At 40.8% G+C, this 12,334-nt stretch overlaps 1 protein-coding gene across 3 annotated transcripts in view; it reads left to right on the top strand.

The window, feature by feature from the left end:
• The window catches only part of diaph2 (diaphanous-related formin 2), a 340,142-nt gene that overhangs the window by 263,081 nt on the left and 64,727 nt on the right, over positions 1-12,334 (top strand). For all 3 annotated transcript variants that reach the window (XM_035160754.2, XM_047340479.1, XM_047340478.1), the window contains exon 27: positions 11,298-11,462. In XM_035160754.2, the coding sequence (XP_035016645.1) occupies positions 11,298-11,462 (165 nt within the window). The remainder of the gene's footprint in view (positions 1-11,297; positions 11,463-12,334) is intronic.

Genomic DNA, 12,334 nt, shown 5'->3' with positions numbered 1-12,334 from the left:
CACACTCTCTCTCTCTCTCTCTCTCTCTCTCTCTCTCTCTCTCTCTCTCTCTCTCTCTCTCTCTCTCTCTCTCTCTCTCTCTCTCTCTCTCTCTCTCTCTCTCTCTCTCTCTGAACCAGAGGCCAAGTAGGCTGACCTGCTGAATGGGTTTGTGCTGTGGTAATGATAAGGCTATTGAATGGAGCTGTACTCTGTCACGCTTGCTGCTAGGCCAGTGGTCTTACTGAAGGAATTTGATCAATAATCTCTCTCTCTCTCTCTCTCTCTCTCTCTCTCTCTCTCTCTCTCTCTCTCTCTATCTCTCTATCCCCCTCTCCACTTTCAAACACATCTCATATCACTCTTGCCATCATCATCTCTTTATCTAGAAACAAATTAAAAACCTGACCAATCCTCTGGTTGCTTTCTGGAATGTACATTTGGCTGTCAGCCTTTCAGCAAGAAAATAAGAGCTACCTCCGTCAGATGTCTCCCTTTCTCACTCACATACACAGTTGATTTGAATGTTAGTGGTAGTGATAGACTGCATATCCAGCAGCTAACCCTCTATGTCAGTCCTATAGTTATCTACAGGATATCAATGTCATTTACAGTCAGCTTAAGTCCATTATTTGCTCATTGTAAAGCAAAGAAGGTTCAAACAGTCCAGCATGAAGACAGGATATTCCATTGAAATTTAAAATACTGCATCTGCAAACAGCTGTACAATGAAATACTATTATAATCACTTGAAATCGTAAAAAAAAAAAGGAAAATCAGTTTATGGCGGGCCGCCACAAATATAAATCAATATATGAGAAACACAAAGAAGTGTAAACATAGCTTTGGTTCATTATGAAACCGTAGCAGCTCAGAGGACGTCAGTTGAATAGGCGGTCCCCCAGTTCAGGTCACATTTGTCCTCACACTGCTCAGAAACGTGGCCAAACGCAGACACCATCTGTGAATCTGGACTGAGAGATCAGATCTTAAATGCATCTATAATGTCAGTGTGTTCACACCTGCACTTAGAGCTGTCTCCTTGTGATGGTATCACCTCAGACGGATGTTAATGTCAGGTCTGAACAGGGACTGGAAGTGGACATGGTCCAACATCATGTCAGTCTGCGAACTGCACCGCTCGGCTTGATTATTAATCTGTTCAGAAAGGACGATTTAAATGGCCACTTGAAAGGTCCCATTTCCAGCTTTATACACCGCTCACACAGAGAAGATGTAATCTGGAGATACTTCTATGTTTAAAGCTGCTGGGAGCCACCTCTCAAAATATTTTAAATTAAGTATGTCAATTTTTCTCTTTGCATTAATCATATTACAAACACATTTTAAAGATTTCCCAGCAAAAAAATAGAATAGAATCCATTTACTTGCAACAAAATACTGTAAATTTCCTCAGTTCACACAGTTGAAAAAAATAAATATGAAAGACAAGTACAAATAATTATTATATACAATTATTATAAAAGTGGAACATAAATAGTTTGTATTGCACCAATCCCAGTGATTGCATTTAAGCAGGGTTTTACTGCAGAGTCCCAACCTTTCGTTATTTGAGTTCAGTTCAGTTCTTTGATAGCTTTTGGGTAAACATGCCATGTTTCTACTTTAGTATATTTTAATGGCAGGTGGATGTTGGCAAGTATAGCTGCACATTAGTGAGTGACTGGAGACACTTAAGCTCTTAAAAAGGAGCAGGAACAGGAGCAGGCTGGTGCCATGTTTTTGTGTTTTATATTTTGATGGGCCTAATGCTGTGTACATGACTTGAACCCAAACCTTTGCAGTCGGATTTGATTGCTACAATAACATGTTCCCACAAAGTAGACATGTTAAAATGCTGCTGACAAAATAAACTCATTAAAATGTGCCTTTTATATAACACAGATCAGAGTGACAATAATACAGCAGTAGTTAATGATCTGGTGAAAACAGGCTGGCCGGTGAATCTGCTCGTCTGTGTGAGAGTGAGGTTGTAAAATGCTTGTTAGAGGCAGATGAAGACGGTTAAAACAAAGAGACAGAGCAAGAAACAAAAAAGTGCCGACCGGCTACTGTGATTCATCACTGTCATCATCCGCAGAGCTACATAGACATGGCATGGTGAAGGAAACAAGTCTATACTGTGCATCCCACATAGTCTTTGTACTCCATCAGTAGCAAATCCAGACAGGTCTTTTTAAATTGAACTTACTCCAATTAAAAAGGAAGAGACTGGGCTCATATGGCTGGATTCACATGTTAATATAATATCTGTGGCTGTAACAGCAGCTGTGCTTGGCTCTACTTCTAGCTGTTATATGTTATTTCACGGTCAAAAGTTGTACAGTAAATGCATCTTAACACAATTTGATAATTAAACTGGAAGCATGGGTAGTTACCGTTTGAAAGGCAGTTGTTTTCCTATCACTTTCAATAAGCTCTATTTATGCTGAGGGAGAGAATCGGTTGCGGATGGATTTATTGAAGATAAAATCAATGAGTGTGCAATCCTGTGCACCATCTCAAATATTACTCGGGTGTGTTTTTTAATAACAAATATTGAGATATGCACTTTGGCCCAACTGGGATGTCTCTGCATGTTAAGCTGTGTAGTATTGTTTACCTGTGTCATTTAAATGACATACATGAAGTCTGTTTTCCCTGCACATACTTGTCTCTTCAAGGGGCACCTCAGGGACCATTCAAATGTTGAGGGAGGGATTGATGTTTACCAATTAGATCTGTGTTGGGGGGGGGGGCAAGAGACTTGACTTTTTACAGTTTGACAGGTTTGAACATTGTGAACACAGTGGATTTGCATTGTCATGTCGCCACCACGTGAAAATTACACAGAGACGAACGGACCCTGGGCATTGATGTGACATGAGATTGCTTTGAATGAGGATGAAAAGATGACAACAACTATAAAGGTTATCAAAGATAACAGCGTGCTTGTGTGTGTGTGTACGTGTTTGCTTGCGTGCGTGCGTGTGTGTGATTGTGGGTAATCTTAACTGTGTTGTGTTCACATACTCACCAGCACCATTATTGTGGACACCAAATTATTTTTCTCATTTTCCCTGCACTCTCCCTCCTTTCATAATAGCCTATCTATGATTCAACAGGTCATTCCCATGGACCTAATCCCCTCATATCTAATTTATATGGTCTCTCTTCCTTTATCAGACGTAGTCATTACACCCACCAGTTTCCCCCTCATTGAGTTGTTCCAACACCAGCTGGGTGCCGTAGTGGAGCTTTGAATGCTTAAGCAGAGGCAACCTTCCTCTCTACACGTATAAATATTTCAGGGACAGACGGGCTGAATAAATTGACAGTAAAATTGACATCAAATCTGGCTTTTAATTTCAAGAGAAAAAGGAGGACGGAGCTGTAGGGGAGATGATGGAGCGGCGTACTGAGAGAGGAAAGGTCACGACTCCCGTGTCAAAGCGCTAATACAATTCACTCAGCCTCTGATGTATGAAAAAAAAAAAGATCTCGCCATCTCTTTATATCTCTCTTTTTATCTTATACTACATTTCCTGTTGCTGTACAGAAAGGAATAAAAATCCACATGAGAAATCTAAAAGATTTAAAGACATTACAGTGACTGGAGGAAGCATTTATGGTTTGAGACGGTAACATGGTTTAAGGTTTAAGGGCTTTAGTGTAGCACATGGTTTAGAGCACATGTTGCATTCAGGGTGTGTCCCAGACCACTTTTGCTAGTTTGAAGTTGGAAGTTGGGTTTGTTCTACCAGGCACATCCTTCTAAAAAGTTGCACTTAGTCCTTTAACAAAAGCTGGATTGCACACCAGGTAATAAGAGACAACACTTTTCTGCAGAAGAAACAGATCTGTTCACACTTTTGCACGAACAAGCAGAATGTGCGTTTGTGTGCACCTGCCTATGTTGGCACGTATCTCTAGGTGTTGTTTTGATTATTTTACATCCAGCAATTTTTGGTGAGTGAAGACATTCAGTTTGTTGAATAATGAATAAGTGTCACCATGTGAAATGAACCTGTCTTGAATCCATGTATTCTTGTGCACATCTAGTCTCACATAGAGCCGTGTCAGGCTGCACCCATTGTTGTTCTGCTGTAAAAATGCTCTGGCTTGCTTTTATTTCTTTAAACCAATCACAATAATTTCGGGCAATGCTAAAACCCAGGATGCAGCAGCGATGGCGAGACAAAAAACTGTTGTCGGGGGAACTGTGAATATGTGGAGGAAATCGCTGTCATTAAAATTCCCGGCAAAGAAAATGCCACAAAACAGTTTGAAAAGGATTTTGAAAATGGTAACTTTACAAAAATTGTTTCCCTTTTCTTTTCTGTATTTTCAATTTTGTTTTTGCTGCAGGTATTTAGAGTGACTGGCATCTTAATGCCGTACGACAATAGATTTATTCAGGGTTGACTAAAGGACATATCTCTTTAATTTATAACACTTTATTAGTACATACACAGACCCCATTTCAAATAGAGAAAATGGAATAAAGGCCGCTCTGAATCATATTTAGTTGTAGAGTTTGGAAAAAGGCTTCTTATAAATCATAAACTCACAGACCTCAACTTTATATATCAAACTTACGCACAACAAAACTGCATTTTATGACATAACAAATTCTTCAAAATGTACCATCTGCGACTTGAATCGTCTCGGGACATTTTTACATATTTTATACGAGTGTCAGTCATTTTTGGAAATGTATAAGAAACTCTTTGTTTTAAGATTGACTGCTCTTCTTATGGTGCCGAATGATGATTTCAGGCAGAATTCGAAAACGGAGGTACCTCGCAGCATGCACTGTTTCTAAAAAAAAGATGTTGATGGTTTGGTAGAAACCACCACACACTTTCTATTTATCAGCTGAATCGCTCCTAAATGGAGATTTTTTTTCTGAGGATCTCTCGGTTGCTGGGGTAAACAGGGCAGGTCATGTTATTCTCAAGGCTAGGAAGGCATTCAATGCAACTAGAAAGATGTCGTAACTTCTTCTTCTTATTTTATTCCCTTATTAACTTTGAAATATACTATGTTGAAATGTTCTTTATGTACATTTAAAATGAAAGACCCATAGGAACCGTGTATGTATGTGCGGTTAACGTGCAAATGAACGGTGCAGGTATCTGCTTTGTGCTGCCCCTCTGTACTCAGACCCAAGGTCTACGTGCTGGTGAGTGAGACTAATGCACAGCAAACAGGCTCTCATTTTACACGAGCTGAGATTGTAGAGTAACCACATTCCTCTGTGCTCCTTGTGTTCCATTTTTAGTTAAGTTTCCAATTGAATTTTAATGTATAAATGCTTTTTTTTCTTCCCCAGAGCAATTTATAATCTGTAAGCAAAGGCAGGTTGACTCTCTTGTTGAAAGAGACTTCAGCCGCAACTATTACTGCTGTAATGCAATTGAATCAGCTGCAGTTGGAGGCCACAGTCTTGGCGTCGCACTGTTGGTCGGTTTGTCCACCAGTTTGATCCCAAGTGAAATATCTTGTATCAGATATGGAGGGCCTTCACATTTGGCACAGACATTCATGATTTCCACATGTGGAATTGTAATATACTCGTGTTGTGATCTCCTGACCTTTGATTCCGTGCCACCAGCTAAGTTTTCATTAATTGGTGAAATATGTCATATTGTCCAGTGGATTGGCTTCAAATTTGGTCTGTACCCTTATTAACTCCATCAATGAGATTATGTTTTTAACCTGTTGGTTGGTTGGTTTGTTGATAACCACAAAACTATGTGGTTGGATGTAGCTTAGAAGAAAACCATTAAATTTTGGTGTGGATCAAAGATCTTTTTTTTTCACCTATTCAACATTGCATCAATTTTAAATAATTTCCCAGGGAATCATTCATGGATGTTGATAAAATGAAATCAGGCATATTTAGGTATATTTATGTTGCCATTGTTATTGTGAGCTGTAAGCTATTAGCAACATTAGCATTAGCAAACCCATCCTTAAACTGAGCTGGTGTTGTGTATTTACTCACTGTGGTGTTGTACAATTATATTTTATTTATGGAAATATGTCCTTAAACTTAACTGAAAAAGGAAATATAGCTCAGTCACTAACCGTGATCTGTACCTTTAAACAGACTGTGTTGAGCTCCTTTTTACCCCCCCCCTCGTGCCCTCCCTCTCTTCACTACACCCTCCCTTTCTCCCTCCTCACACTCTTACCTTCCCCCCTATCCACCTCCACACCAGCACACATCCCAAATTCCTGGAGCTGGATGCTCCACTAATTCGCTCTGACAGCCCCAGTGTCAGTGCCGTGGCCCAACTCAGGACGCTGTCAGCCTCTTTCCTGCTCGCCCTACGGACCTCCCTCTGCCTCTATCACCACACACTAGAGAGTGCTCCTGTCCTCCTCTTAAGCCTTGGCTTTCTCTCACTTGTTCTGCTTTTTCACAGATTTTGCAAATGTTTAAATTTTTAAAACAAAGCAGGAATCTAACAGAGAAATGTAGATGTATTATAAAAGAAAGATACATGTAGATGCACTAATTCATAGATTAGTTATATTGTTTCTCCATCGACTCTCTCTCTTTCCCTCTCTCCCTCCATCTCTCTGCCCTACCTCCATTCCTTCATCCCCACTCTCATCCCGCGCTCACTCTCAGCATGATGGGTTGTGTCCAGTCAGTGGGCAGCCTTGGTGTAATTTGGCCCAGAGGGGCTGTTGGCAGTAGGTGTGGGGATAAAGGGAGCAGGGATGGTGGGGTTTGGAGAAAAGCAGGCTTAGTGTGGGGCCTTGGATGGAGGGGCCAGCAAGCACATAGGAAAAGCATTAAATAAACATTAATGGAACTAGGTTACAGGAGATTTATTAAGGAGGCTTTTTGGGCCCCCACTGTAGGGTTTTATGCAGCACTTTAATAACTCTCTCATGCACACAGGTAAACAAAGCAGGTAATTTATTGCCATCCTCATAGGTGACCATTGTGAAAACTGTTTCAACTTTGCTGTAAATGGATTTTCCCCTCCTTCTCTGGATTTTATTTTGAAATTGAATGAAATTCTGGCTCCAAAAAAGCCTTTTTACATCTAGGGTAAGACTGACTTGGATATGATTTTGATGTCACTTTGTGGTGTTAAAAACGAGTGCCCTTAATCGCAGCTTACTGATGTTAAACGTACCCTTTCTGGCATGTCAAACACACAGATAAAAAGTGACTGATTAAACACAGTAATGAGAACACTGTGGCAGGACAAAGAACTAAAACTAGACGTTTTACAAGGACATGGTGGGTTTTGGCTACGACGGGGGATTTGAGAGAGAGAATTATAAAAACATGAACTAGCAGAGCGCTGCCATTGACATCTGACACTGTCTTTGTAAATCAATGCTTTCAGACATGACACTGTCGGAAACTGGAGCTTTCTGTGATATGCTTCGTGCCACGCTGCTATTCCACAAGCTGTTTTTGAATTTGCAATTGTTTATAACTCCAGTTGTGCCAGCTTCAGTTATTAAAATAGCTATTTCAAAAATTCCAGAAAGATGAGGCGCACAGCTCGATAGGGCCTTTACTTTCAGAACTAAGAATTCTAATCTGACCATTAGCGGGAACTTAATCATCACTCCACGTTCATCTTTTGTACCTTCCACTTTTGTAACTCTAAGCTCTCCAGCCCTGGAGCAATTCTCCTGCTCTGTGTTGGTGAGGTTCAGTGCACAGGAAGTGCAGACGCTAGTCCTCCTTTGAGAACAGAACTAGGAGAGGAGAGCGGGGACTGACAAACAGAGTCGGGGCAACCAAAGGCTGCGCGATGCTTTACCTTGAGACCCATCGCCTCTGCTCCCTGCTCTACTTCAAGCCCAAGTGACGTGAATACCAGACACAGCTCAGACAGAGTACTTCTGAAAGTTCACTCTGAGCAGAAGAGAAAGACGGGAGTTCTTTTCTGAGTGAGGGAAGTTAATGGAGAGAATATCTAGGGGAAACGTAGAAAGCGAATCATAAAGGGAATGGGTTTGAGTAAGACAGTGTTGGACAGGAAGAAAAGGAAATAGAACAAGATTTATCTTTGGAGAGGGAGAGTCAGTTAAGGCTAGAAAGGCAGAAAAAAGAAAAGTAAAAAGTTACAGGTTGTGGTTGTGTTGCAGTATATCAATACATCTATATATCTATCTGTGTTCGTGCGTGCTTGTACGAGTGTGTGAGTGTGTGAGCGTGTGTGTGTGTGTGTGTGTGTGTGTGTGTGTGTGTGTGTTCACTCTATATCTCTGTGTGTGGGGGGTGGGTGTGTGTGTGCCTGTTCACTCTATATCTGTGTGTGTGTGTGTTTGATGGGGCCTCAACCATACCGGTTGTGTTGCTGCAGGATAGTGTGCATCAGGCTCCATCAATATGACATGTCTTTGATGTGGAAATACAAGGCGCAAAAGCCCAGCCAGCCTCGGTCCGGTCCCCAGCGGGACACTTCTACAATCGTGCATGTGCATGCGTGTGTATTTGAGTGTACGTGAGGGAGAGAAATGGAGAAAGTGAAACACGGAGAGCCACAAGCCACAACAAGCACCAAAAGGAACCACTGCTTTAATGTTTTTTGGACTATCATTCTGCCAGGGAGGCAACAGCTTTGACCCAAACGTTTCCTGAGCTAAAAGCAGCGTAGACTCCGCTGAGGCCCAGAATCAATCATCTATGTAAATGCTGTTCACACACATTACCGCGCCGCTGTTGAATAATATCAATGTGTCTTTTGCTCCTAATTGACACATTGATTGTATTCTTGCTTTTTTTTTGGCGTAATCTGTTGCTGCAGCATGTGTTCAGTTTAACATGCTAAATATATATGATTTTCATGATTTTTAACCAATTTTCCATTCTGACCTATGAGAAATTGTGTAAAGGGTCCAGTTAAATGAAGCTCAGAGTAACAATCAAAACGGACTTCATTAGAATTTTTTGATTAATTATTAAGATTCTGTTTCACTAATAAATGACACCAGACCATGACGCTTTGTTCATGACAGATTTGTCCTAGAATATGACTTTTTACTTTTTGTCAGGGATTATTTTAAGTCTTTACTAAAGAAATACAACTCCTATCCAGTACATCTCTGCCAGTAGTTTGGATGTTGAAAAAGACTTCTTACTTTGGCAAAGTTGTACTTTTACATCTATCTGTTGAGCCCCTGAGTTTACTCTCACAAGAGAAGTTGGAGGGGGGAGGACAAAAGAAGAGATAAAGGCAGTCTGACAGAAGCAAGGAGGATAAATTAGGTCTGGGCAGACAAGGAGAGCGAGAGGGAGACGAGGAAGAGGAAGAGGAAAGACAGAAGGATGAGTCCATCCATCGGCCCGTGTGTGGGCTTACTCCTAACGTGGGCTGTGCCATCACTGCTGTCTTTTACTTAACACTAGCTTGTAGGGACATTATAGTTTATATTCCCCTCTCTGCTACTCTAGTGCCTTTCTACAATATACAATAATATATGAGCATATTTAAGTGCACATGTACATTTACTTCACAGGCAGATTTTAATATTGTATTTATATCCACACGGAAGAACATAACATGGCAAGGCACCCAGAACAATCCCTGGACCTCAACACAGAAGTTCACCAAGACAAAAGAACAAATAAATAAATAAAGGGTATTATAGGAAAACTGCCGCTTCCACATCCCAATGGCAGATTGCTCACAAACAGCAATATCTTTACAACTGTTCAACCCTGACAATCACAGGCCACATGCTGTAGCACCAGCCTGTATATGTTGCCAAGGCGACTGCACATGAGCACTAATTGCCGATAACTGTACCCATGACACGGAGAACAAGAAGCTGCTGCCTATAACACAAAGAAGCAAAATACAGTCTCCATTGTTCCTTCATGTGTTGTTTGACAATACAGAATTTATTGGATTTAAATTGAAAGGCTTTCAAAACAACGCTGATAGAGATGGATGCACAAAAGAACACGTCCTTGTTTTTATTATTATACATTTACCTTCAAGCATTATGGCCACGCTAAACACTTTGCTCAACAGCCTTTTACACTGAGAAAAGTTATTTACTGTAATTATAAAATTTGACTACACATAACTGGAGCGTTGTAGATTAAATGGGGAGTTTTAATTCTGATTGCATAAGAGATCGGGAAAAAAAGGTAAAGATATTATATATCACATTGGTAATTTCTGAAAGGAGACAGTTGATCAGAGAGGTTTTAAACAAACCCGCTGCCTAGTCAAACTGTTGTGTAGGACAATCAAAGGACAACTTTGACGTTGTTTTAATGCAGCTGTAAAGAAATAAGGAATCGACATTGCTCATGCTGCCTTTTGTTTTACTTGTGCTAGTTAGTTTAGCCTTCAGCTTGTTTTCAACATGTCTGATCATCTGACTGTTTGTGTTTGTTGTTCAGTTAGACCTATTTTTAGAGATGTCGCCACAGTGTTATCATATCCAATAGAAAAATAAAGCTTTACCCGTAACAATTTCTTATAACTGTAATGAGCGTTGAGCCATTGTCGATATTATAGCTTCTCGAGAATGAAGATGGAAATGATTGAAGGCACAGCAGGGGCTGGACACCATTGCCGATGCATTGAAACTATTATGGAGTTTCTGCCGCAGGTATTTATTTTGACCCCGTGCTCGTCTGTGTTTTTAAGCATGTACATGCATGTATATACACGCTGGTGTCTGTGTGTGCCGTGTGAAGTTGTGTCGTCCACATACCAGGCGGAGCGTGTGAGTCTTGGAGTGTCCAAGAGCAGTCTCCATGAGGTCAGTGGCTGCTGTGATAATGCTTAACTGATGCCGGCTGTCAATAGCCATTCACCGGGAGAAAAGTGCTCCGCCTGTTCAGTAAATTACATAGTGCGACGTGAGCTGTGAGGTTCAAAACAACCTGACCCCACTGTTGTTGGAAGAAACAATAGAACAATGACTGCAATCAGCTTTTCCAGCAACCATCTGTGTCATGCTGCTGACTGCAAAACACCTTTCCATTACTCCAGGGCTGCACCTATTAGCTCACCGTGCTATTGGCTCCAGAGTGAGACGGAGAGGTTATTGTAATGGCACATTAGATTGTCTCTGACCCTTCTTTATCCAGCTCTTTGTTTTGCTGACCTTGACATAGGGGGGGGGCTTTTTGAATGCTGTAAAGATTCTGAAATGATCATTTGTCTGGGTGTCTTGTTTTTTTTTCACAGATGAACATAGTGGTGAGCTGTCATCACAGAGCTGCTCACAGTAGCTCTTATAGACATTTGTTCTCTTATGTTTAGACATGATTTCAGCCTCTCTCCATTATTCCTTGACTCTGTTCGTCTCACGGCTTCTGCAAGCATGCCCGGGAGCAGTATGAAAAACTTTCCACCATGCATAAGAACATGCAGAAGCTCTACGAGAGCATCGGCAACTATTTTGCCTTTGACCCTCACTCCGTCAGCCTGGAAGATTTCTTCGGAGAACTGGCCAACTTCCGCGTCCTCTACATGGTAAGTATGAGTTGTTTGCATGTACTGTACATGAAGAGTCCCGTGTTTTCGGTTTCTTCAAAGTAGACACAGAGAGACCAACAGAAGCCACCACCCACACATGCACTTGCTTTCACACACACTTTCACTTTCTGTCACAGAAAAAGGCGTCAGGGAAATGACAGCATAATTTATGTGTTACAAATTTTCATCACACACTTTCATTAGTTCCTGACAGATGGTGAAAATATGTAAACAGAACAGTGGGTTAATGTCGTAATTAAAGTGGTAATACACTTGGTTTTAAGCTTCCATGAACTTGGGGGTCTCATATGTTGCAGAATCGAAAAAAGAAACATGAAAATAGAAGCAGCAGAGGTCAAGATGTTAGGTTTTTTGGTTGGAAGTGTCAGTCATGTTATAAAAATACTTGACCCTTTACTTTCCATAAGGCAATGCAATATCATATTAATAAACCCTCTTTGTGTGATAAAAAAAATGTCTTCATCTTTAATTCCTCACTCAGGCTCTCTCTGATTAAGATAATGTTTCCCCATGCTTCAAAAATAACACTGACATTACTGATGGTTATTTTCTCAGATTCAGCCCCGATTTCCTCCAGAGCCACAGAGGACATTGTACAACTGTTGTCTAGTTCTGAGGGGGGATTTCACTCTACTCGTCTAAAAATACCAGAAAGTTTTACCTTTGAGAAAGTAAACCCTGTGTTTTCTGACCATTTATTGTGGTCTTTAAATTCCCTTGGTTAGCCCTGACATCCTTTTCTTTTTTTTTTTTTTTCTTTTAAGTTTTTTTGCACCGTTCTCTGCAAGAATTTCACTCGGCTCACCTGCTGTGCAACTTCCCTCCGTATGTTATCTTTTAGTAGGTCA

The sequence above is a fragment of the Hippoglossus stenolepis genome, chromosome 7, assembly GCF_022539355.2.
Source record: "Hippoglossus stenolepis isolate QCI-W04-F060 chromosome 7, HSTE1.2, whole genome shotgun sequence".
NCBI classification, from domain to species: domain Eukaryota; kingdom Metazoa; phylum Chordata; class Actinopteri; order Pleuronectiformes; family Pleuronectidae; genus Hippoglossus; species Hippoglossus stenolepis.
Note: the sequence above shows the minus strand (reverse complement) of the source record. Positions and strands in the feature narration are given on the sequence as shown.